Here is a 27250-nt window from a genome sequence, read left to right as displayed (position 1 = left end):
ACCTAAGTTAAAGTCGAGCGTGAACTATCCCAAGTATAGTTGACATCTTTGGTTGTGACATATACTTTTTCAATATGGCCAGCTTTCTCAATCGCTGCAGGAATGTCATGTTGCACACTCTGCAAGCCAGGACAGGAGCGAGCAGCAGAGATATGTGTCAGTCAGAGATGGATATCATTTAAAAAAAATACCTAATCATTTGGATGCCAGTCAAAACATGGCATTCATATTAAAATTAAGCTAATTAGGTCAGAGATTGAGTTTACTAGAATGCAGATCAGCCAATCAGAGAGTTGGAGCAATCCGTCACGTGATGTCGCGATTTTCAATATTTTTCTGTTATCTGTCACGCAAAAAAAATAGAATTTGTATCTTGTATGTGTGTATACCAAACTGGCTTTATTCCAGATAAATGAATGGTATTACTATCATGAGTAAGAGCAGTGGTTAAGTTATAAGATACCGTTGCAATAATTAGGATTTCCAAAGAACTAAGTGGCAAACCTCCAGTACTCAAAAGTCAAGCTCGCACATGCCACAAACTGCAGTTCTTCTAATGTCCACTTGCAGCCTGCTCGATGAGTAAGTCAGTCTGTATTAATTACAATGTTGATGTTAAAGTGCCCAACTTTATCAGGAGAAATAGAAGGAAGGTCGGAAAGAGTTGCACTGCGTCTTTGAGGATCTCAAGAGCACATACTGGAAGAATTAAAAGAAGTTAAAGTGACTAAGTGGCATTTTAAAAGGCTGGTACAAAAAGGCTTTTGGCCTCTATGGATAGTGCCCCCCTTCATTGGGGAGATGCATAACTCATCCATGTGGATACTGGAGTTGGGTGTGTGGCTGTCTGATTGACAGGCACAGTCTGCCGTGATAGTGATGTGTTGTATGGCCATGTTGGTGGTGTTCCTGCATCATTATAATAATGTTGGTCCACAATGCTGATGTGATGTCATAGCTTGATGACTGTGATGAGAAAGGACAAAAAAATCCATTTGTTTATATAAAAATCTCTTCTGAAACAAATGTTAAGCATTTCAAGTGTTTTCCTTATTAATTAATGCAATTAAATAATAAAGTTAGGTTTGCTGTTAGCCACATTTAGGTTCCTCATCCTGGTTTGCTTGGGATAGTTTTTCATTGCTTTAGTTAACTTCTTGGTTAATGCTAACTGAATGCTCACACAACATGACTGACCAGTTGTAATGTTTATTCTGGAACAACATTATGATGAAGATATAAGATATATAAGATAGGAACAAAACTAACCTGGCGATATCAAATCGTATGTGGTGAAATTATCTGACAAATACTATGGCTCGCTGCGAGGTACAGACTATCAAAGAAGTCTTTGGTTCAGTTTTGTGGAGTAAAATTGCAGCAATTTATTAGCCCAATGCAGTCAACAAGATAGGATGGCCACAACAGCCACAACAATGATGCTTCCAATCAGATGGGTGAGGTCACGTTGCTATGTCCATCTTTTATTTACAGTCAGTGATGGTAACAGATTATATAACCTATATGACATTTTCAAAATACAAAAAAGAAATAATGAGCCCACATTTCATTATAAAATATATGTAACTAGATTGTAACCACAATGATTTATTAATTAATTTATTTATTATTTTTAATCTTTAAATTCCATTGTCACCATTGTTTACAACAACTTATTATGTTTGTTTGCTTTTCTTGAAAAGGGGGAAATTACTTTTTTTAATGTGGCTGCATTAGTTTGTATATTATTATTATTTATTTATTTATTTATTACTTTATTATCATTATTATGATTAATATTATTTAAAGTGTAATATTTTCAGTGTTGAAGTATAACCCTTGCATATAAAGTATAATCCTTATTACAAACATTTCATGTTTGTGAGTACAGTACCTACATTTCAACACCTCATGTGAGCCTAATCCAACATTTTTAGCCTAATTACCAAATATTTTCTCCTTATCATTTATATGTACTTGTAGCCTACGAATAGGAACAAAGTGATGCTTTTTGTTTTATTTTACTGAGGTCTACTTTGTTGATTTACCGAAATTTTTGAGCATAAGAATGTTGAACTACTTTGCTCATAGTAAAATATGTACATACATTATTCAAATTGTCCACGTCCTCACTTTCCCCGGAAAGAGCCTCCTCCAGGTGTGGGGAGGAGAGGGAGCGTCCAGGTAAAGCGGTCTGTACCGTCACACGGATAAAGGTGTAACACACAGCGCAGCTGTAAGGAGCTTTCGCTTTTTTCTTTTACAGCTTTAATAATGATTTTGACACAAGAATCCATCCTGTCTTTGCTGGTAGCGGAGGGTGGAAGAGTGAAGAAATCCGACCTGGTTGATAAGTTCAGAGAGTCGGTGGACACCGCGGATCCCGAAGAAAGAGAACGGAATAGGGAGCTTTTCAAGACTTTTGTCAACAATGTAGCGTTTGTGAAAGAAATCGACGGCGAACGGTATGTTGTCCTGCGGAAAACCTATCAGCATTTGTTGGAAGGTCCAAAGATCCATGTGGAAAAGCCTGAAAATGAAAAGATCCCGCTGACAGGTGAGCAGCAGCGCCCACCTGCGCAGGCTGGAAGCTCTGAGGATCAGGGAGGTGTTCAATCAGCTGTTACTGAACCTGATCAGGAAGAGGCAAGTGAAAGTAGTGACCATCCCACAGAACTGCTTTCTCCCATACAGATGGCACTGCAAAGGAGTAAATTTGCAAGTGTACGACTTAAAAGGTCGCTGAATGTTGATGTCCAGCTGCAGGATAGAAAGGGAATTAACTGCTCAAATGCGCCTGTAAAGACCAAGCCATATGCCTTGCCTCTGAGGATGCCCCCCAGCGCCACTAAAGTGGAGATCCACAAACTTAAGCCTGACCCAGATGAACCCGAAGAACAACTAAAAACAGATGCTTTCAGGGACAAGAGAAACAAACTTAAGCCTGACCCAGATGAACCCGAAGAACACCCAAAAACGGATGCTTTCAGGGACAAGAGAAGGATGCCTTCGGCGGAGAGCAGCACCGGCTCACCCCAACTAAGGAGGGCAGCGAAGAGCACCAAGGCATCAGAGGAGCACAAAGACACCAGGATTCCCTCTATGTTTCCCCTGGAGCACTCAGAGCATCAGTGGCTCGTCAATTGTGCCGCCGGCCACTGGAGCCAGGCTTACGGCCTGCTGCTCAGAGACAACCAGCTGGCCGAGAAGAAGGACTTCATGTCAGGGTTCACTGCTCTGCACTGGGCAGCCAAAACTGGGAACAGCGACATGTTTGTGAAGATTATCGAAAAAGCCAGGCAAGGAGGGGTTCACGTTGACATCAATGCAAAAACACACGGGGGATACACTCCTTTGCACATTGCTGCATTGCATGACAAGCAATATATCATTGGCATACTGGTGAAGGAGTACGAAGCCAACATAAGCATCAGGGACAACTATGGCAAGAAGGCCTACCACTATCTCCACAAAGACGTTTCTGAGTCTGTGAGAGAGATGCTTTGTAAGCCCAAACCCCAGCCGGCAGAGGACAGGGCCCTGCATGAGAAAGAGGAGCTGGATTTGTTCCCGGATCTCTCCAAGGGCCTGCATTCAATAAGCCGCCTCTTTCAACCAAACGTGACAGGCCACAAAAAGAAGCACAAGCAGCGGCCGGGCCTGTACTCCCTGAACAACGACCCCATCGAAGAGGGAGAAGACAGCGGCACCGGCTTCAGGCACAGGCCCATGTCAGATGTTTTTATGTGAAAGCAAAGCTCTTCCCTGACGGAAAACACACCAATGACCTTAAAAGGATTTGGTTAATGCTCTCTTTTTTTATTTTTAGCCTACTTTCTGCAGTTATTATTGGAGATAATGATACAAAAAACATGTGGAGGGATTCTATAGAAACACAATTTAAGTGGTTAAGATCAAAGAGAAAAGATTTAAAAAACCTCGAGGTCAGCAGACGCTGTGTGTGACGTTACCTGCATGAGGTGAATGTCAGACAATGGTGGCTCCTGTGAGTCGTCTTATTACTCACACAAGTGTGGGCTTTTGTAGGTGTGGCCCCTTTAGTCTGTCTGTTTTCAATTGAACTGAGCTTTAAAGTTGTACAGAGAATTTTCTACTGAGTCATTTCAATTAAGACCAAAGCATCATCACCTGAGAGGAATCTGCGTGTTCAGCAAACTGGTAATAAGGACTAATGTATAATATCACAGCATTACAGTCACAGAAGTTAGCATGTGGAACAATTGTACAGACAAAGTGGAAAAAAATAGTACATCACTACATAACTTCACAGACCAGCTGAAAAACAACAAACTGAATGAATATAGGAAATGTTCCTCTCGGTGATTGAGTTGTTTCATTGTGTTCTTATGAAGCCTTGTCTTCATTTTTGTTGTTTAAGGTGAGAATAACCCTCTTTTTTTGTAAAAAAGGAGTAGGTCTCAATAAGTGTTTAACTTCTAAATACACCCGTTGAGGTGTAGTATGTATATAGTATGTAAAATTTAAGATGATTTCATATTGTGTTTATATATCACACATGGAGTGTTAGGATGGTTTCCTTGTTTTTTCTTCTGTTTATGTTTTTTATATGAATACTATAGCCAGAATTAACCCCTGGAGGGTCCTAGAAAAATGCATACACTATCGGACCTAGAGCCACAAATCGACCCAAGACCCTCCAGGGAAAATAAATGTAGTGGTTTAGACCAGTTTTCCAGTTCATGCCATTAAAAAAATTAAGGTGTCTGTTTATGTAATCGAGCTTCCATGTCCGATAAGTCGTGCCATGAATTCTCTTCCACTGTGATGTCGAACGGGCTGTTTTTCTTTTAACCACAGACTTTAATCTGGTTGATCTTTTTTTGTTTTTGTCAAAGTACCCATTCTTATTCTTCTTTTGATTTCAAGCTAAAGCGTACATACTGACAGGAAGTGAATGCAGAATAAAGACATTCTGTTACTCATTTACTGAGATCAAGACTTGACTTGCTCTGTGTTTTCATTTATGAGCAAGAAATGCAGTGCAGTGATCTCACAAAGCAGGCATGCGCAAACAGGGAAAAAAAACGAGGTGTTAATTTATAGGGGAATTAAACTTCCAGTAGAGAAAAATATAATTGTTTTGGAAAGAAGAGACTTAAATATTTGTGCCTCTGAGGGCAGGTTTAGAAGACTAAGCTATTCACTGCTTCACTTTAAAATAGATTAATTATTAAAGGCTGTAAAGCATTAAAAAATTCCCCCGAAGGAAGCCGACTCTGGATTTCACTGTAACATAATCAAATTTACAACAAAAAAAAAAAAAGGGGGGGGGGGGGGGTACAACTTGTATCATTCATTAAGGCCGCACAGGTGCTCCATAAATCATTAATGCCCCTGTATTTGCCAAGTAATTCTCCAGGCTTGGCTACATCTCCTGACTTGTCGAGACAGCTGTGATTAAGCCAGGTAAGCATCTGGCATTGAATGTGCGTGGCTGAAAGATCAGAACGAGCTTTGCATACACTTAACTCAGTGTGTGCTGAAAACTGGAGGTAAACGAGAGGCAGGAGAGAGCGGGAAGAAATAGCAACATTTAGAAATAGTAGGCCAGCTCACTATCCCGCCGTTCGCCTGCCCTTGACTCGTCTCCCTCTGCTTCTTGCGTGTCTCGTTATGTCACTTTCCCAGAAGCGTACATTGTTTGTACGTCAAGATGATGTTTCATCTCAGAGCCTCTGGGCTTTATTAAGCAAATGTTCTTTTCTGTGGCTGCTGCAGGGAGGAAACCCAACATGGGTTCAGAGAGCTAGGAGAGTCAGCACATAGAGCTGATGTCAAACTGTTAATGCACATAAACATATGAGTGTTTAAGGATTAAACTGTACCATAGAGAGCAATCAGAGCAATCCATAATTAAACGTTGTCCTAGTAATGTTATACTGCCTAAAAGTGCACTACTGTAGCAAACCATAAAGGAAAAAAAAGCACTATCTGACAGCAAATTCGTAACGGAAATCCTGTTCAAATCCTTGTTAACTTTTTACATGTTTTTAATGTAAACAAGCATTAACACAAATGTCTAATTAGCCAATCATTTGGCTGCAACTCAGTGTTTTTAGGCATGTAGACACGGTTCAAGAGGACCTGCCAAGGTTCAAACGGAGCATCAGAATGGAGTAGAAAGGTGATTTATGCGAGTGACTTTGAACAAAGCGTGGTTATGGATGTTTCAAGTATTAAAAAAAACTCCTGATCTTCTGGTATTTTAGCCACACTACCATGTTTATGGAGAATGGCAATGGAAAAAAAGAGAAAACATCCAGTGAGCAGCAGTTCTCTGGGTGAAAATATCTCACTGATGCCAGAAGTCAGAGGGGAATGGCCAGACTGCTTCAAGCTGATGAGAAGGAAACAGTAACTGAAATGACCACTCTTAAGAACCAAAGTATGCAGGAGAGCATCTCTGAAAGCACGACATGTCAAACATCAAAGCAGAAGAGCACACTGTGTGACGCTTTTTCAGATAAGAACAGGAAACTTATCTACAATGCGTGTGGGCTCACCAAAACTGGATAATAAGATCAGTGTAAACAGCATGAAAGCATGGATCCATCCTGCCTTGTATCAGCAGTTGAGGCTGCTGGTGGTAATGATGTAATGGTGCAGGAGATATTTTCTTGGCACACTTTGGGCCTCTTAGAAACTACCACATTTCTTTAAGTTAGCTTTAATAGGTTATCAATGTGTTATTAAATGGAAACAGGCCACTTTGCAGCTCTGTTTCCTGCTTATTACATAGAAACTACCAGGTATTCCCAGGTAATAATCACACTTCTTTAAGTGTGCTTTAATAGGTTATTCACCCTACCTTATATTGTAAGGTAGACTCTATAATAATATGACAGCAAAAACAATCATATGACCCCCTATGAGCAAATGGTTTGGCGACAGTGGGAAGGAAAAACGAACTTTTAACAGGAAGAAACCTCCAGCAGAACCAGGCTGAGGGAGGGGCGGCCATCAGCTGTGGCTGATGCGGGATAGTGCACCATGTCAAAAAATTCAAATAATCTCAAACTGGTTTGATGAACATGACAACGACTTGACTGTACTGGTGTCCACTCACTAGATTTCAATCCAACAGAGCACCTGTGAGGTGTGGCAGATCAGGAAATTCACATCATAGATGTGCAGCTGTTAAATCTGCAGTAAGTGTGTGATGCTATTGTGTCAACATAAACCAAAATCTGTGAGCAATGTTTCCAGCACCTTGTTGAATCTGTGCCATGGAGACCAAGGCAGCTCTAAAGGCAAATAGGGAGTCCAGCCTAGTTCTAGTAGGTGTATTGCACACAACCCACATTTCTAATGTCTGTAATTTTAGCAGTAAATTTAATAAAACAACACAATTCAGTCTGTCAGTCTGCCCCAGGGCAGCTGTGGCTACAACTGTAGCTTGCCTCCATCAGTGTGTGAATGTGAGAGTGAATGAATACTGGAATTGTACAGCGCTTTGAAGTTCTCAAAAAGCGCTATATAAATGCAATCCATCATTATTATTATTATTACAAATGACACCTGCCAACACCCCCCTTAATGATTTCTAACAATGTAAGGCAGTGCACCACGGCAGTCTTGCAATATTTATTATGGCCCATAATGTTTGACTTTTTTCATTGCATTGTTGGAAATGTGTAAATCCTGGTAAAATCATAGTTATGTAACATTATGCTGAGAGCTGTCTGTAAGGTGCTCTGTAGATCGAACCACCTCTCAGCAGTCCAGTAATACTGACCTCAATGCTAAAACATATAAATGAATGAACACCTCTGTGACGGTGTCAACGTAATGTATTTATAGATATCATTAAAGCATTTATGGCGGACCAGGTGTACCTAATAAAGTGGATACTGAGTATATTGAGAAAGGCCTGGCATTCATATTGTACACTGTTCAGCAGGAATATATAGTGGCAATAAATCATAGCCATATACCATTTTACCGCAGCCTAGTTAGACTGAGACCAAGCCTTTGTTAGTTTTCATAACCGAGGTGAGTAATGACTGCCAGAAGGTGGAGGCCAACACAAGGTGTGCTGACATTCCTAAGGGCAGAGGGTTCAGAGTTCAGGTTGAAAAGTAAGCTTTAAAACCACTAATCTGAGCTCCTGGCAGAGACATCACTGAGTCACCCACTTTGATAAAGAATCCTCCTCACCTCCTGCAGGCACTGTGTCTTCTGGTCATTTTAACACAGTTATATGGTTACATAAAGGGGGGGTTGTGGAATATATGCTTGAGTTTTCTGTTTCCCCACATTGCCGTGGATACAGTCGGTGATTATCAGCAGCAAAGCTCTTCATTATCTGGCGCTGTGACAGAACTGCTGCTGCAGCTGTGCTTCGCCATGCTATATCCTCCCGTTTGCTGTCTGGAGTATATCTTTATACTGTCTCTGTAATGATGCTAAACCAAATTGCCATGCAATCAGTGTCTTGGAAACAAGATCTCGCTTGTTTAGGATGCTCAGAGTTGAGTTGTATGACACCGCTGCTTCTCTGGGAATCTGTTTTGTTTTGTTTTTGTTGGTTTGCAAAGTACTCCAAGTGCTGCGTGGCGTCTCTTCTCGTCCACCTGGGGATTTCTCTGCCACTTTCCAAAACAAAACCAACCATTTCTTTGCTCATTTCATTTTGTGTCTCTTAATAAGCATGTGCTGACATCCTCGAAGGCATCCCACTGACTAAACAAATGGGAGCAGCGAGGCCTGAAAGACACGAGAGGCGGACGACAGCATCAGTTAGTGTTACTTTGAGACCACACAGTCTTTTTTCCATCAGTTAAATAGGATAATATTTCTGTTAATCTTCCTATTGATTTTGGTCCAGACTTTCATGTCATTTGGTATACCTTATATCTGTTTGTTAACACGATTATATAATCAAAGTGAGATACACGACACAACCTCAGTGCATTTAGATATGATCAAGCAGACCAGCTGAAGTTCAAACTGAGCATCAGAATGACGAAGAAAGGTGATATAAGTGATTTAGGTGATTTAACAGAAAATACTGGATATTTTCGTTCCCTAGGTGAAAATATCTTGTTGATGCCATAGTTTAGAGAATGGCCTTCGAGCTGATAGGAAGGCAGTTATGGAGAAGAGCATCTCTGAATGCACAGTATGTCCAGCCTTGAAGCAACTGCATTATAGCAGAAGAAGGTCACACCAGTTGCCACTGTTATCAGCTAAAAACAAACACTGAGGCTTCAAATCCCAGCCTCACTGGAAAAATGCCACGTGGTCCGATGAGCATCAATTTCATTCAGATAGTGTAATCAGAAGTTGGTGTAAAGGCCATAAAAGCATGAATAAATCCTGCTTTGTATCAAAGGTTCAGGCTGCTAGTGGTGGTTTAAAGGTGTGGGGGATATTTTTGGCACAGTATTATAGCTGACCATGCTGAAATTATTCCACAAAGAATTAAAGCAGTTCTGAAAGGCAACAGGGGGCCAACCTGCTACTAACAACAAATAAAGTGTCGAGTGTAGTCCACATTAATAAAAAAATGTATTTTAAAAAATATTTAGTTTACATGCATAGATGATGTATGTATTATCTCCACAATATCATTTTTTAATTTAAAAAAATGCAGATTAAGAACAAAACAGGCTCACAGGAAGTTCTCTGCTAGGAAAATTTGGACTTTCAGAAACAATGTGTTGATCTGCCTGTAGAGGGCAGAGGCGAGCTCTGATTTGAAAGCCCAAACAGGATCTCCCATTTGTGAAATAATGAGATAAAATGTTATGTCTGTACTGGTCTCCCACAGTGAATCCTGCAATGGTAGCACCAACCTTAAATCCTAGACAAATATGCCATTATTTGCTTTGAGGGGAAAAAAAACAAAGGAGGAATGAGTGTGAGCTTAATTTATTCACAATATTACAAACATGATGGAATTTGGAACTCCAAACAGGCACAAAACAACAACTCTTGACAGAAAACAGGTGTGAGACATGCCAGAAGAGGTGGGTTTACAAATGTCTGCTGCTGGCAGTCGGGACTCACTGAAATGTCTTTGCTTCTCTTGGCTTTAACACAAATTCTCCATGTATCAGTGTCACAAATCTGCAGTTTTTGGATCAAACCCGCCTTTTCCTTCAGCTAAACACAGCTGTGATTGAAAGAGAGAAACAAGCAGTGACTCAGGAAACCGCGCACACGTACAGTAGCAAAAACCAACATTTATCCGCGTGCAGCCAAGGGTCTTCTGTTTCTCCAAAAATGCCGGTCTTTTGGATTCTTTAGGAATTCCAGCAGGCTGAACGGAACGGCATTCAGCCTCTCTAACACTCCAGCCTTGCGTCAGCACAAAGGCCAAAACAAGCATACGTTTGTTTAGCAAACTGAAGCGGTCAGAGTCATAAATCTCCAGAGAAATGTTTCAGGGGTGGTGGCCAAGGTGGAAAAACTGTTTACCACAAAAACATGGAAATATTTATCCAAGGTAAAAGGGCACGTAGTTACTAAGAAAAACTGATTTATTGTTAATCACAATTTATTTACTTTTTTAAATTTTTGAGACTGCTACTGCGTCTTTGTGGTCGTTATTCCATAAATATAACATACATAACCCACAAGCAATACAGTGTGGATATATATATATATATATATATATATATATATATATATATATATATATATATACTGCGCAGGACCCTCAAGCTCCCAGGCCTCTGGTAGAGGACCCGAGCTTGAAGGATAAACCGCCCGCAGGGGCGTGCTGGGTGTTTGTTTATATATATATATATATATATATATATATATATATATATATATATATATATATATATATATATATATATATATATATATATATATTAGCCAGCAGGTGTAGATTCCTGAGAGACGATGACATTTCAATCACCTTCACAGGAGTTTTGCTGAAAGTTAACACGGCAAATACCAAAAGGAGTTCTGTCTTTCTGTTCAACCACACACACACACACCACAAGCACGCGCGCACACAGTGACGAACAGCAACATTAAACAGCTCTCAAAAGTGTTGGACTGAAGGTTCTGTGAGAACAGAAATGTATAAAACTATGAAAACTAGCTGACAGATTTTAATGGGGAAACAGTGGTGCAGTTAAAGGTGAGTGGATGTGCGGGTAAAGTGTGTTTGTACTTTCAGAAACAGCCTTTAACTTAAGAGAAGTGTGTAAAATGAAACAAGCATCACGTGTTTCTAGAGGGGGCTACTCTGTGGAGGTAGAGAACAGGAAACCAGTCTAAGACGCCTGAATTGAAGATTGCAAATTTTTCTCATTAAAAAACTTAAAACAAAAGGCATTTCAAGTATCAAGAATCGGCTATGCGACAAAAGGACATTGGGGAACAAAGTACTCAGTGATATAATTGTTGCTTATGTGTAATCTGCTTTTATGAGGCTTAGCACCTCCGTATGAAGAACTATTCCAGTATAAATCATCAAGGCTTTAATGAAATTAACTGGAAAAAAATTTGTACACAATTTTTCATGCTGATTGATGCGCTCGTGTACCTTTTAAAAAAGATCACCTCAACATTCCTATTTAAAACGAACCTGAAACAGGAAGAAATATTGTTTAAATGGATGGAGTAAGGCTTCCACTTGAAATGATCTTGAATCTGATTTGAAGAAATGTGCATTTAGGTTGTTTTTTTTACAAAGTGCTTTTTTCCATTCACCTATTTTTTTTTTTTGGTTTTTAGTGCCTTCATTTGAAACACATTTAAAAATAAGAACATTAAAAAAAGATTAAATCTTCTACATCTATTGTACATTTTTACTGATATGATACAGTACATCGCTCTCTTTCAGACTGCTTTCTTTCACTGGCGTCCTCCCGCTGCTCAAATACAATCTTAAAGCTTATAGTAGGTTTCCACAGGTGCAGATACAGGGCTGAAGCACTAATGAAAAGTGAAGGGAGGGTTTCTGCATTGCTAAAAAAGTGTCCCCACAGCAGCTCTAATGGAAAATGTTCCACAGCTTCAGCTATCATCAAGGCACACAGAAAACCCCCCAAACAAAAACAGTTCACTCCTGTTCGAAGTAAAAGATGTACCGTAGTGGGACAAGCCTGGAAACAGTGGTGGGCGGAGTCAGTGAGCATTTATGAGTCTCAGCAGATGACAGGAAGGTAAGCAACTTCAGTCATTACTGCTCACCTCATGCACTGCCTATATAAACAAATAGAAGAGGGGTATCGTGGGTCTTGGTGTAACTCTGCTAAACTCTTTTCAATGACCAAAACAGTCATGACAGAGTGCAAAGGGTTGCAGAGACCAGCTGGACCTCTACAAAGCCAACATGTCTCTACATGTCTCATTTTGAAGAAGCCATCCTCATTTTAGGTAAGCGAAGCAAATCCAAAATTTCCCCCTCACAGATCCAGGCTGCCGGTAAGGGCCTCCAGCTGCTCCTCTCCCAGCCTCTGCTTCTCCTCCAGGTCCTTTTGCCGGATGAGCAGCGACGCCTTGGTCTGGACGAAGCGCCGGTAGTCCTGTAGCTGTTCGGCGGACAGCTGGCGTGACAGGAAGGTGGAGACGAGGTTTTCTCTGCGATCCAAGTTATCCTTCAGATCTTTGGCATCCTCCCTCTGTTTGCATAGCAGACGATGGCGACTGTCCAGAGATTGCTGCATGGAAACGCAAAGAGAAAAAATGATCAATTCTAAGTGACAGAGTTATAAGGCTACATTTCCTCTCTATTAGACACATGTTGATAACCAAAATAAATCCCTAAAACAATCATGTGACATTTTGTCTCATATTTTGGGGTGTTTTTATAAGTGACAGGAAATAAAGAGGAGTGAAAGTTGCACGATTATGTTTCAAACAGCTACAGGACAGAGGGTGCAGTGTTTCCTTGTGTCAACAGAGGGCAGGGTAGTTACAAATGTCATCGAAACTGGGTTGGAGTTTCGATGAGTCAGTGTAAATACCAGTGTTGCTGATAACAGCGAGAAAACAAATGAGCCCTCTAACAAGCCCTCAGTATGCAGCACGCTCAGCGCTGCTATTACAGAGCACAGGGCTAACAAAGAGTCTTTTCAGGGGAAAATCTGGAGGTCTAATGCATCCATGCAAACATACAAAAAATTATGCTGGAAACACTGAAACAGGTTATTCAGAAAGCGCAAGAAAGCACAGCCAGAACTCGTGTTACGCCTGTGACGTGGCCACTGGATTAATGATTAATTAAGAGAGCGCGGAAATTATTTAGGAGAAGAAATTAGCAACATGAAAACTCTTTTAAGTGAAGCCCCTATCGATTAATCAAATTAATCTTCAAACATTTGATAAGCTGAAAAGTGTCAATTAAGCCCAGATAAACCCAGCAGCATTTTTTAAATTCCACAAAGTGAGAAACCTTGACTCCATTACAGCTGCCCTTCAACTTTCCCCCAAGTGGCGTGTTTGCTGTTCTAAAGTAAACAGAATAAGAGTATAGCTGAGGGCATGGGAGCAGCTGCACACTTCTAACACTTGCTCTCCGTGGTCTTTTTGCCAGGAGCTCCTAATGAGCCACAGTGTATATTGAGATCCTTAAGCTTAGTGACGTAGCATTTCTCCCAGGAGCACTCGCTGACAGTATGCTTTTACTCACATGATTTAGTGTTTATGTGTAAACAGCATCAGCGTGTGAATGGCATCAAAATACATTGAGCACATGCTGGTGTATTTGAGAGAGTTCATTAAAAAATTATTATCAGATCATTTGATCTAAAATGCTTTTAATTTTTATTAAATTATATGTGTTATGTAATGTGACTGACTGTTATGTGTTCATGAAAATCCAAATCTGAGTCAAAACAAAGGCAAGAAGGATTGAGTGATTGTGGGTTTTCTTTGCAGAAACTTGGAGAATTTTGGAGAGTTTTCAAAACAATCCCTGGTAAACAATTATGTAACGCTAATTAAAAATACTAAATTAATTATTCAGCGTTATTTTCACAATAGTTGGCATGCAGAATCAGCCAGTCAGAGTCAATGTTTCTGGTTCCCCACCTTCTCCTCAGCATCAGTGTTCTCATCCACGGTGCTCAGGGCGTTCTGTACCCTGGCCAGCCGAGCAGACAGGCACAGCAGCAGACTGACCACCCGCTCCAGGTCACCTATGAACAGGTTGTACCTCTCCAGTTCCACAGGGAGACAATGCTCACGGACCAGCACCTGTAGCGCTTCCCCGCGGGCTTTGTTCTCCTGAACCTCTACCTGGAGGGCTCCACGCGTCTCTTCATACGAGCGCAGACGGTCCTCGATGTACGAAGCCAACAAACGCTGAAAGGAACAAAGAGAAGAGTTTAAGACGCTTTAGATAAATGAGATGTGGTGAAAAAAGGATGGATATAAACCAGTTAAAAATATGTTTTTTTACATTTGCTGCCGTGGAACCATACCACTGTACTAGCAGTGAGTGTGCATGGCAGCAAGAAACAGGGGGGAGTTACTTGCTAAGCCAAACATTAGACAAGAGGGAGACACTGATAAGAGGCAGACGGCATATCATGTGATAAGAGACAGAACTATTGCTGCTTGAATAGTCCACTTAAGGCCAAATAGCTTACAGATGGTATCAATATGAAATCACCAGAGGCTCTGGTTTAAAAATTAAAACTGAATGAGGCCACAGTTCAAACTGTTCACATAAAAGCAGTGCTCATTCTGTCTGGCTTTCACTCATTTAACAAAGCAGTGATTTGAGACATACAGAGTATTTTTACCCATAAAGCAGACAGACCTTTGGTCTCATAGGGATGTCTTGAATGTTTTTCAACTAATGAATTATTTCTTCTTACTTGTCGTGAGGAATTTTAATGTTGAAAAAACGATTAAGCTATACTTGCTCTGTAATGCACGCTGAACTAAACTACTCACTATTTGCATAAAATGATGATTACCTTCTTCTCTGTGATGTCAGTTTTGCTTTGCAGGTCTGCTGATTTCTCACTGTCGGGAGCAGGGGGACAGGGAGAGGCTTCCGACCCTTCCACTGTTTCAGCACTGCAATGAAATTTGGTTATGTTAAAACAACTTGATTCCTGCTGTCACAATATAGACATGCTCAAATGACATGTTTGTTTCAGGCAGGCCACATTTTAACAGCAACACAGAGTTAACTGAGCAAAGTCCAAATGTTTTCTGCATATTTAAATACTCTGAAATGCATCTGCACATTCTCTTTGTATCTGAAGTGTGCTTACATTAGCAGAAATAGAAGTGCAGGCACAGCAGTAAGCAAATATACAGGTGTGTCCGTGCATGAGATGTTACACAAGATAACAGAAGCACCAGTGGAGCTCAGTTCGTTAGCCAGTTTAAACTAGTGTCAAATTTCATGGAAACCCATCAAACTAGAAATCCTAATTACCTGAGTGCTGCACACCATTGGAAACTCTAGCTTGGCTGTTATTATCCATTCTTTACGTTAACTACTTCTTCAGGAGTGAAGAAGACCTCCAGCACAATTTCTATTTTCCACGAGTGTAAACTGAAAAATAGTCATTCCATCTGCTTTGTTTACCACTGCTGAGTTTACCTGAAGTGTTTTCTTCTGGCACATGAACATTTACCTTTCTGCTGCTCCATTCTGCTCTTGTTTCTTCTTGTAGTGCTCCTCCATGAGCAGTGTGTCCTCCGACAGCAGCTGCTCCATCAGCATGAGCGCTGTCTTACGATTGGTCAGTGGGTAGAGCACTCTAGCTAACGTCTGGTCGGCTCCGACAACTGCTTCTACAAGCTCCTCCCACTTAGGTCTCTCAGCAGGTGTCTCCTGGCCCTCCGTCTCTCCCTCTGGTGTTCCCCTTTCCTCCATCTCCTGGTTTTCTCCCACATTCTCATCTTCCATTACCAGATCTTTCTCCTCATCCACCTGATGACTGATGTCTTCGTCGGAGACCGACGTGCAGGGAGACACAGAGGTTTCACTCATCTGCTTTAGAGGGACTGCACTAGTGGAGTCAAAAACACTGTCAGTCAGAGGTGTAGTCTTGACTTCCTCTTTGACCTCTTCTTCTGGTGACAGAATCCAGAGCAAAGGATCTGTGGTGACGCCACAGCTCAGAGACACCTCGTGGTTTGAATCAGGTGGCTGGCCATTACTGCTTGGTTCATTCACCGACTGCTCCCTCTCTGATTCAGTCACAGAAGATGTGCTGCCTCTGCTGGAAGTCAAAAAAAATCATGATAAAGATTTACACCTGATGAAATTTGCAAAATCTTTTTTTGATGTAATGTTTCCTGTTACTGATTAATTCAAATGAGGAAGAAACTGGTATGGCACATTTTAACATGGGGTCTAATCTTACCTGGATCTGTTTTCAAAAGGAAGCTTTGTCTGAGTGGGGGTGGACACAGTGGATTTAATCTCCCTCTCAGTGATCTCTTCACCTCCAGGGGACGGTGGGTTTGAGGAAGTCTCACTAGGCGATCTGCTAGACCTGCATTCATCTGTGACAGGGCCATGAGATCCAGGACTCACAGGATGAACCTTGGCCTGAGAAGGGGAAGAGGAGGAGATAGGGGAGATTGATCCACTTGAGTTCCTTGATCTGACTGTAGCATCCTCCTTTGAGTTGTCCTTCAACAGGGCTTTCCTCTGGGTTTGGTTTTGTGACTGTCCCTGAGTGTGCTTCTGACCAACAATCTCTGGCTCTTTTCCTGTTTTCTCCAAAACACTTAGTTTCTTCCTCCTTCTTTCCTGCCCCTGGGCTTCTCTTTCATCAGAAAAGTCTGGTCGTCCCATCTCACTCGAATACCTCCGCAGATGATCCAGCTGTTCAGAACTTTTACTCAGGGCTGACACCTTTGTCACCTGGGATACCCCAAGCTCTTCCATGGATTTTCCCCTCTGTGACGGTACACGGACCTGGTGATGGTCCACAGGAGCTGACTTTCTCGAGGATTCCTTAATGGCAATCTTCTCAGAACTAAAATAAGAACAGAATCAGACATAAAGATTCATGGCAACTGTAAGTTACTTTGGAGCAGAAACCCTTGCAATGACGTGTACCCCGCAGGGGCCAACACAAAGAGAGAAGAGCAACCATTCACACCTAAAGTAATTTTGAATCACCAATTAACCTAACCCTACCAGCTGCAGTACCCAAAGAGAACCCACGCAGACATGGGGATGTCTGATTCGAACCTCTCGCAAAAGTCCTAGCCACTGTGCCACTATTTTACCTGAACATGAATCATTTCTAGAAAATAAAAATATCAATGTTCAAAACAGGAGACTCAAAGTCGAAATCAACATAATTTCAAGAAGTAGGCTAACTCATTGAAACTGGTTCAGTCCATTACTCTTCTTTTACGGTCCATGTGTAAATCTTTTGAAAGGAATGTCGGTTTGCTGGAGGAAGTTGGTGTTGACTTTCCAGCACCACAATGAAACAAGTTGAACTTTATAGTCTGTACCACAGTGCACACATCACTGACCTAATACTTCTCTGACCTAAAACCCAATAAAAGTGTCCCAAATTATCTGCAGCACTGGTACATACCTGCTGGTCTCCATAGTATTAGCTGGTAGTAGATCCTCCTCATATTCATTTGCCTGCAGACCCAAAAAAAGAACAAAAACACTGAATTTAATTTGTACTGGTGTCAGAAATTACTACACTGCCAAGTGAACATGACCTGAAATATTTCGCTTTTATTTTAATTTTGTATTATTTACGTTGCTGCTTTTTAAATGCAATACAGACTCTAAATTAATTAACTATATCTGTGAAAGGAAATCTACAGGTGACTTTAGTAAGGAATGTCATATTAAGGATACATCTAAGGGCTTTTTAATGATATTGCCACTAATTTGGCCTACTTTACCTCAAGTGTGTGCGGTGTGGATGTGGAACGGTTCCTAAGGAAACTGGGTGGTTCTGGCTGGTCCAAGAGACTCTCCGCTGATGCAGACTTTCCCTGAGAAGGACCTTGGCTCTCTCTCCATCTGGACTGATTTTGCTGGCCACTATATTGGCCTGAACAGGACTGTGCTGAGAAGAACTGTGCATACCTGTTTTGTGAAAATTAAACAGAATACTTTAAATGCTTGATTTATCCACACTACACACTACAAAGGCAGAACCAAAAGAAGCTTCTCAGCTGTACCTGATCGAGCTGGTGGAGGAATCGAGGATTCGGCCTGCAGAGTGGGGTCTGTTAAGCTTCTTCTTTGTATTTTTAGCTTCATAATTCCCCCATAGAGACCTGGGACCTGGCCAGTCAAATGGTTTCTCCCCAAGAGAGTGCCTCTGTCTGGGTGGAGGTGGTATCTGAGACGTTGGTTGCTGGGGTTCGGTCGCTTTATGGCCCGTCTTACGCTCCATGTAATCCACCAGAGCCTGATGTCGCAGATGTTTTAGGTTTGTCTTCGAGGTGCTCGAGGTTGAAAGAGCTCGACCTCTTGTCTCAAACATCTTCCTCCGTGCTTCAACCAATCCCTGCTCTTCTTGCGGCACCTGCTCCTCTCCCTCATTTTGATCCAAAAACAGGTCGTCGCTTTCATTGCCAAATGAACGGCAGGCTGAGTGGTGTGGGCCACCGCCGAGGTGGTTGAGTTTCTCTGGCTCCGAGTAAGACATCTTCTTCTGCTCAGGAGTCAGTCTCTTTCTGCTTCCAATTCGTGCCACCTGTGGCTGGGCAACATTTGTTGGCCTCCCACTTTCATTTTCATGCTTTTTGCCAATCTCCATGTGATCGCTGATGTCTTCTTCTTTTATGCTCCCCTTCTCCATCCCTTCTGAAGTGACAGAAGGAGTAAGCGTGTCGCTAGAAGTCTCTGAGTCCTGTGATGAAGAGAAACGATGAATCACTCCAGGTCTCAGCTCTGGCTTTTCCCTGATCCGGTGTGGCCACGACAGCTGCAGGTCCCTCCTTTTAAATGACGTCTCCCTCAGAACTTTTGACTGAGCATCCTTCAGCTTCTCTTTGTAGTACTTTTTAAATGAGTCATCCAAGGTGTTACAGGCAACTGAAATATCATCACCTCTATTATTCTTGCTAATGTCACCCTGTGGAGGTGTCTCACTGTCATTTACTGGCACATCACCTTGGCCTGTTTTGTTTAAGACTGTTTCCTTGCCTTTTACACTGATCCCAGGCTCATTCTTGGGCTGTAATGCTGCTCTGCTGGCACCAGTGAGGTGGTACAGAAGCGGGGTTGTTTCCTTGTTTATCCTCTCACTTGCAACATCCCCTAAGGGCTGCCATTTCCCTCTCTTTGCATGATCGTCTCTCTTGTGGTGGTTGGACTGCTCATTGCTAATCAGTGATGTATCCTCCATTGTTGGTGAGGCTGATTGTGAGCAGCTTCTTTCGGGACCACAATAAAATATAGGGTTGCTGGCAGTGTGCCGGCCAATTTCTCGATTCTGCACTGTGTCGATTTCTTCTAAGGCATCGAAGCTTCGTGAGGATTGCGTCAGCTTAAAGGACGGTTTAAGTTGCTCCCGACTCTCAGAGATCATATCTTTTCCTGGGGTAACAGAAGTGAAAACATCATTTTCATCTAGAATTGTACCACTGAAAGAGCGAGAAGTCTCTTGGAGAGGTCTAAACAAATTGTCCATTGTGCTGTGGCATCTTTCTCTTAGCTTGTGCGTCTCCAACACAGTAGAGACTTCACTTCCAGCCTCAGAACCACAAACAGAAAGAGAGTGTGTCTTCAAACCAGACTCAGACAGCTTACACACTCCAGTGACAAAGTAGTATTGACCCTTGTGCTGAATGCTGCTGCCGCTGATAAGACTCTGATCATTACTCCCCCAGGGGTTGGCAGCTCGGGCTGGCTCTGAACCAAGCCAGTCGTAAGCAGAATGTGCCCTTTTGCGCTGACTTTCAAGATGGCGCTTACTAGCTTTGCTATAATGGTCTCCATTACATCCACCAGTGCTCGGGGGCTTTTTGGCTGGCAGGTGGTCAGGCTGACTTGTGCCTCGAGGAATAGATCGGCTTAGATTGTTTGCTGACTTCTGCTGCTCAGAGGCAGCTTTGTTCTCTTTGATGGATAGGTATTCTGGGTTCAGAGGCAGCCTGGTCTGATCATTAGGCTGGAAGTGGGGTCGGTAGTTTGGTGGCACCTGTGCCTGTGGCTGCTGCTGTTGAGAGCCTCTCCAAACTGGGTATACTGGGTCAGAAGTGAAGTCCGAGTTGCTTGTATCAGCATTAGCTGTCTCAGGTTTTGTGGCATTTAGATCATGGTGCTGCCGAACTTGGGGTCTGGCCTTCTGATAAGGCTGCTGGAGCTGAAATTCAGCATTATTATGATGGATGTTTTCAAAGTTTTTAGTAGCTATAAAACTATCCAGGCGTGCTGGAACTGGAGGAGGACGGACAGGAGGGACAGCACTTTGGGCTGAATTCCCCAAATGCATCTCTCTTTTTGAGAGTGCTTTGTTGTTGGTATGGACACTGTTACTGCCATTGTAGTTAAGGTGGTTTACATTAGTGTTAGTTTTGTTGCGGTACTCCTGGGTGATAGATTCAACTGAGCGATAGAGCTGGTCCATGGTCTTTGAGTCAGACTGCAGAACCTGGGTCGGATGGTAAATGGACTTTATATACTTAAGATCAGCATAGTGGCTGAAGGAGTTTGGCTGAAGGTCCTCTGGAAGAAAGGGAGATGGATAGTCTGGGGCAGTGGAACCACCAGAGAAGGAGCTATAGGCAGAGTCTCCTTTGCCGTGTTGGTGGTGTGCAAGTTGGTCGACGATGCTACTGCTGGACTTGGCTGGGGAAAGCCGGCTGACAGGCATGCTCAGAGGATGCAGATCCACGTTGCTCATTCTCTCAAAGTGGAAGTTGTAGGAATCCATGGAGGACTGGGGCGAATGGCAGGAAGGGAAGGGCAGAATCTGTAGATATGGTGTACGTGTATGAGCGCTGATGCATGTGTCTTCCTTGTGGTTGAAACTGGGAAAATTACCACAAACACATCTGCACCAGGTTGTCCGTCACGTTGGTTACTATTTAGGTCATTTTCCTGCCTTCTTTTTCTGCAGTCAGAGCCCCATGAAACAGTCTGCTCCTGGGGAAGAAAACACAAACACAGCACAGGCCTGAAAACTCAACTTAGGCTTAATTTTTCAGGACAAACATGGTACAAATGACTTTGTTCATGTTGTTCACATTAGGCTTACAGGCAAATAACATTAATATTTTTTTCTTATTAATGCATGTGAGATAGTATTTTGTAATCAAAAGCAAAATAAAACAGTATCAATCAAATAGGTTTAGATAGTTAAAGTACAGTCCCTTTAACACAATTACACCTTTGTCTGCCTCAACATGTACTCAAAATTAATACTATTATGTGAGCAAGACAAGTTTCATGCCATTTTTTTTGTTTTAGGGTTCTTACAGTTCACGCCAGCTTGGTTTTGTGGGTCAGTGCAGTTAACCACCTGTTGAAGGGGTCTGCCGTTTTGCATCAATAAGACCTCTAATTAAGTTCCCTGAGACTAGCAGAGCACGTTGCAGCACACTCATGAAAAAATGTCAGGAATTTCATATAGAAGAACAGAAGCACCTGAGGATTAGTCATGTGACAGGTGTATAATGCATTGTTATACACAAGTGGCTCATAAAAACATTTGTTTTCCTCTTATTCACTGCACACCGCAGTATTTGATCTATGTATTTGTTTTGTCAAATGACTGTCTAAAATATGATATGTTAAGAGCAACATAATAATCAATGATCAATGCACTATTTAATTATGAAAAAAGATCACTATCCTCTCCTTCAATGTAAATCTAAATGTTTCAGAAGCAATATCTGCAAATATGTAAAATTTTCAGATTTTATCAAGTTCACCACCTGACCCCGTGACTGGAAGATGCTTTGCACCGCTAGTGTCACACCATTTCAAATGACACTTTTTATCTGCAACATTATGGAAACCTTATGGAACATTATGGAACATTATGGAAACCTTTAGAGTGGAGCAATTGCTCCACTCTAAAGGTAACTGTTCTGACATGTATATACAATATACTATTTAATGTTGAGGCCACGTGCCTATGTGAGTGATGTGCTGCTAACAAACAGATTCTGCCAGTTTCCTGTTTGATCAGGAACTGAATAGAAACAATCAAATTTAGATTTTATATACTTATTTACTGCATTTTAAGTTCTGCAGTGGATATTTGTTCATATAGTCACTGCAGTTCATTCTCATACAAAAACCAGCTCTCGCAAGTGACTGCGGCGTTTGAGCGTTACAGTCGACTCTCCCATGACCTGCATGCATTTCTTTCACTATGTCATCAAAGTTTATAGTCACACACCTGTCATGCATACACAAAAGCAAATGCTACTAATATAACAGAGTCAAGCCAACCAGCCCAGTTTTAGGGCTCACCAGCGACCAGATTTTGCTTAACTGATTTTGTTTCCTGTGTAATCGGGAATTATTTCATTCACAAACCACAATGATGACTTGAAATTCCTTACAGTCGCTTTCAAAATTTATTTTTTTCCCAGTGTTTCCAGGTTTTTTGCCTGGTATTAAAAAAACTGCATTACAGATAATCCGAGGTGGCCGTTTTGCATATACACAAAACCCACCTCCCAGGAGCCATTCACAGCTAAACTACAGTATTAAGGGGGGTATCCCATGTGTTTATGAAGGGCCTTCTGATCTGTAGTGTGTTACTCTGCGTGTGCCTTTGTGTGTGTGTGTGTTTTCTAGCCATCCTATTTCCACTGTGAACAGAGAGAGGCTCCCAAACAGGGGAGCGCTGAAGTGGAAGTGATGGAGGGGACAGGCAGTGACAAAATGTACAGAGGGGAGAGAAGGAGGGAGGGTAAGGCAGAGGGTGACCGGCCCAGACAAATACTCTCACACGCAAACCACAACAACAAGAGACAAGAGAAGTGAACAATGACAACAGGAAAGCTGAACACAAGTTAGAAAAACAGACCAAGTGTCACAGTAGCAAAACGGAGAGGGAACTAATCTGGAGCTCTACTGTGTTCAGATTGGATTGAAAATGTATAAACTTTAGGGAACACCATCAGAAAGAAAGGAAAAAGAAAAACTCACCAGAAGTCTGAGTCAAAGTCACTGCCCTTCCTGATTTCCATCTGAAAAAGAGAGTGTTTCCTAAGTTTAATCTGAAATAAAGATCTGCCAATTGATTTCCATGCTTGTTTCTAATTCAGAACATTGTTCGGCTTCTAAAGAGGGACCAGACCAAGTAACCAGGAGAGCCAGATATTAGAGAGAAGACTTCTAGCGGGTTCCTTCTCCCCCCACTGAGACCCGAGGCTGCCTAGCGGGGACCACTGATTGGCTAGCCGATGACGTCCGGCTCTCCGATGCACAATGAGCGCAGCGGAGGGAATATTTCACTGCTGCAGATAGCTGCTAGTGCTGCCGGCCGCCTAAACAACAGAGAGCGAGAGAGGGGAGGAAAAAAAAAAGAGGCCTCGCATTCCTGGCTGGCTTCAAAGACGGAGCACAGCCCGGGCGGCATTCATTCCCAAGGCCCTGAGCCCGGCACATGGAGACTAGCCAAGGCAGGAGGGAGGGGATAATGGTGGTGGGTCGGGTGGGTGTATGGGTGACCTCCCAGCCTCCACCCCAGAGGGAAAAAAAAAAACCAGTCACAAAGAACAGCTATCCCCCACTTTCATCCTAATTTTCCTCTTTCCACAATTTCTACAAGTCTCCTCTGTATTTCTTAATAAACTCATAAACTGGGCATCACACAAACAAAAGTATCACACAGCAGTACTGCAGTATTTGTGTTGGTTTGAGATAAGTGGCCTCTTTTTAAACCTACAAATGTAAAGCATGTTCACCATGTCAATAATACACTTTGAATTAACAGGTTAGTTTTATTAAACCCTAAATGGGCACAAAAGGCACAATATTAAAAGAAGACTTAAACACGACACTGATCAGTCAGTCACACGAGTCAACAATAACCTCATCTTTCAAAACTCCTGCGTGATTGTGTAGTGTTGTACAAAGAGCCTTGTTGCTTTCACTGTTGTTTTCTATTGAGGCTGGCACCACTAGTGCTCCGCTATGCGGGATCTTTGTTACTGTCAGCCACATCCACGATGTTCTAGTGATTTCACTGCTGGCTGACTCCACCTGTTGTAAATGTACTCTAACTTTTGTTTATGATCATGCTGAGAGAAGGAAAGAAACATTAGCATGTAAAACTGTAGCATTATCACTGAGAAAATTGACTATAATAACACTTAAAAAAACAAACAGGCAAGCAAAGTTGGCTTCAAGTATGTTGAATGGTCAATTGTTGAGCTAGATTTGAGCTTAAAGCAATTTCCACACGTGATTACAAAAGAAATCCATGAGAGGGGTTGACCTTAAATATTGAGGTTACGCATAAACAAGGATAAGCTCATGACCACTTTCTGCCTGGCAACTGAGCTAAGGACTATATCATGGCAGATGGAGGGGAGAGTAAAAAAATTAAGAACTGCAGGCTATTCAAAAAGCAGATTTTTTTTATGTTTAAAAGAAATGGTCACAGGAGGAGCTTGTTTTTAATTTGTTAGGAAGACGGGATTCATAAAACCAACAAATGAGAGGAAGAGAGGTTAGGCTGATCTAGAGAGGGAGGAATGAAGTATGGGAGGGGGGTGTTAAATTCTTTCTTTTTTTAATGTCTTTTATTGGTGATTACGTGTTCCAGCGTGACCTTCACCATGAAGCCACGAGACTGGACCACCAAGTCTCTGAGAAACAGATATGACTCTCAGAAGGCAGAAATAGAAAAAGAGAGGATGCCAAGAAGATCAAAAGAAAGAAAGACAAATATGCAGGGAGAAACTATTAAAACGGTTAATCCTGCTGGCCCTGCTACATCTTCTGAGAAAAATGACAACAGGTTGGTTGATGGACACCCTCCCAGACAGACCGCAACAAATGCTTCTGTTATGAGCCCACAAACTATTGTTGGTACTGTTGCTCTTAATTAGAATACTGAATAAGTGTTTTTCCAGCACCATGTCACTGCAGCTGTATCATTTTTCCAGAAGGCAAGCATTTTCTGCTACAGTCCTCAAAGCAGAGTAATGACGTGTGTCTGCATAGTTTTTAACTTTGAAAAAGGACTTAGTTTACCCAGAATCCACCGCAAATTAGTCCTATTTAACACTGTCATGAACTTAACAGCTTTCTATAACAGATATGGCTCATAGCTAAGCCATATTCAAAAGGTTTATCTTGGTAAAGTCAACAAAACCTCTGAACCTTTGTAGACACGTCAAGATTTCTGTTGACCCTCCTGGTGGTGGGCCCCACTTTAGAAGTGCTCTTTAAATGACTGTAAAAGCGCCAGTATGCCTGCCACATTGGCTGTTTCTCTCACCACCACTAAAACATCACACAGTCACTTTTATATATGCCTGCAGTTAACACGCAGGAAGTCACTGCAGTATTCTCCTGAACGATAAGCATCTAATTATTTTGCAAATTACAAAATTACAAAAATAAGTCCAGGCGGCTTGTATGATACTTGGGTGATAAAGGACTACGGAAAGCGATTTTCCTGCTCTGCTGTCTTGCTGTTGGTGAAAAAGATTTTTCCATCACAAACAGTAAATCATTACATCTTATTATTATCATCATTTTTTTTTCTTCTGACTTTGGTGATTATACTAATTACACATTTGTGATCCTTTTGACAAAAACAAAAAGAAAGGCACACCAGATTGGCAGTTTGAAAACCAATCCTGGGCGGTATGTGGACACTACTGCCCACAACTCCCACTGTGTTTGGATATATATCAGCTGCAGCACTGAGCGGAGCCTTCCTGCAGAGCAGAACATTCACTCCGTCTGAGAAAAGTTCAACCACAGCAAATAGAAATGACAGATATTTAAGTTGATGAGAAGCAGACCAAGACTCACAGAGCAAAGCTTTGACTCAATGTGCAAAATTAGAAGCCAAAGAACTTTTTGGCTCATGAAGGCCTTCATCAAGCCTACGAGCCGTGATATTCTTCACTTACTCTCAGTGAAATAGAAACATAGTGCTTTAACCTACATTCCCTTTCACTGAAATCCACAAAACCTAACTACCAGGGAGGCAAAAGAGACTCAACACAAGCTCAAATTAAAATAAAAGTTAGAAACATGACTTCACTTCTGGACAAGAGCCTCCCAGAGGACCAACAGGGCATCATTCTATTGTCCTCAATCAAACAGAAGCAGGGAGGAAGCCGTATTTGAAAAGGTGGAAGTGGATGTATGTTGAGCTCTGACAGAGCAAAGCGGCTGGTTGCGGGAAAAGGAAAGGGGCTTGCCATGCAGTGTTATCATTAGCACCAGCAGTGTACTTCTTTGTGTATGCATGTGTCAGACACACATATGTATGAACCACAATGATTAAACAGTGAGAGCTGCGGAGAGAAACTGTGAAACTGTTGCTGGGCAGTGCTCACATCAGTGGCTAAAATCTCTAGCTGACCAAGACAAGCTGTCACACTCTAATAAGCTCTGCATTCCTGCCCTGATCTGGCCTAAATACTTGACAATATCAACACTGAGTCCACTTCATGTTGTTGTTGTTGTTTTAACAAAAAGAAAGTATAGAAAAAAAGAAAGCAATATGTTTGCAACGCCAAACACTGAATGCATGTTTGTGCAACTATGACACTCCTTTTGTGTTTGCATAGATGCAAATTACTAACATCCCTTTAGTTTAGCTGTGCTTACGTAAACGCCAAAGATGAGACACACAGAAAACCCAACAAGGGCAATAAGCGTATATTAATAACATGCACCAAAGTTATTTTGTATCCTTCCTGGTCAATGATTAACCAGGAACTGCATCGTGCCTCGCAGCACTTGGCTCAAAAATGAGTACAGGCCTCTAAGAATGATAAACTATTCTCAACTGGCCTCTGAGAAGACAATTACTTTTGTATTTAAGACCCCCCAGGGCTTTGCAATGTGATCTAGTCATGGTCAGTTTAACTGGATACTGTAGGAATTCCACTGCACTAGAATAGTAAGAGCCTACAGACTATTGGGTTTTACTTGTGTGAAGGCGAGTCTGCATGGAGCCTCAGTCTAAAAATGGGCCGTGCAAATTCATAATTTCGGCTCCATATCCTTTTCAGTCTTTGGTATGTGTAATAAAATCTGAGAACATACTGACCTAGGTCAAAATCCAGATGTAAAAAGATAGTAAACAGCCAATTACAAATATATCTCAATAAACTAAATGTTGGC

At 41.8% G+C, this 27250-nt stretch overlaps 2 protein-coding genes across 5 annotated transcripts in view; one reads left to right on the top strand and one right to left on the bottom strand.

Annotated features, from left to right (window-relative positions):
- Window positions 1–2064: 2064 nt before the first annotated feature.
- Window positions 2065–4974, top strand: sowahaa (sosondowah ankyrin repeat domain family member Aa). The gene has a single exon (XM_026183307.1). The coding sequence runs from the start codon at window positions 2275–2277 to the stop codon at window positions 3748–3750; it is 1476 nt and encodes a 491-aa protein (XP_026039092.1). The 5' UTR covers window positions 2065–2274; the 3' UTR covers window positions 3751–4974.
- A 6818-nt stretch (window positions 4975–11792) lies between these two features.
- The window catches only part of shroom1 (shroom family member 1), a 28819-nt gene continuing 13361 nt past the window's right edge, over window positions 11793–27250 (bottom strand). For 2 of the 4 annotated variants that reach the window (XM_026181763.1, XM_026181766.1), the window contains exons 2-10: window positions 23081–23121; window positions 18145–21061; window positions 17863–18049; window positions 17538–17590; window positions 16341–16961; window positions 15606–16196; window positions 14934–15036; window positions 14041–14313; window positions 11793–12668 (exon numbers count right to left, since the gene is read on the bottom strand). In XM_026181763.1, the coding sequence (XP_026037548.1) occupies window positions 12414–12668; window positions 14041–14313; window positions 14934–15036; window positions 15606–16196; window positions 16341–16961; window positions 17538–17590; window positions 17863–18049; window positions 18145–20849 (4788 nt within the window). In that variant the 5' untranslated portion in view covers window positions 20850–21061; window positions 23081–23121 and the 3' untranslated portion in view covers window positions 11793–12413. Of the gene's footprint in view, window positions 12669–14040; window positions 14314–14933; window positions 15037–15605; window positions 16197–16340; window positions 16962–17537; window positions 17591–17862; window positions 18050–18144; window positions 21062–23080; window positions 23568–27250 lie in introns of those variants that run through there. The other 2 variants (XM_026181764.1, XM_026181765.1) reach the window with 2 other exon arrangements.

This window comes from Astatotilapia calliptera, chromosome 10 (assembly GCF_900246225.1).
Source record: "Astatotilapia calliptera chromosome 10, fAstCal1.2, whole genome shotgun sequence".
In the NCBI taxonomy this organism is placed as follows: Eukaryota; Metazoa; Chordata; class Actinopteri; order Cichliformes; family Cichlidae; genus Astatotilapia; species Astatotilapia calliptera.
The sequence above is the reverse complement of the archived record's forward strand: the minus strand, read 5'-3'. Positions and strand labels throughout refer to the sequence as shown.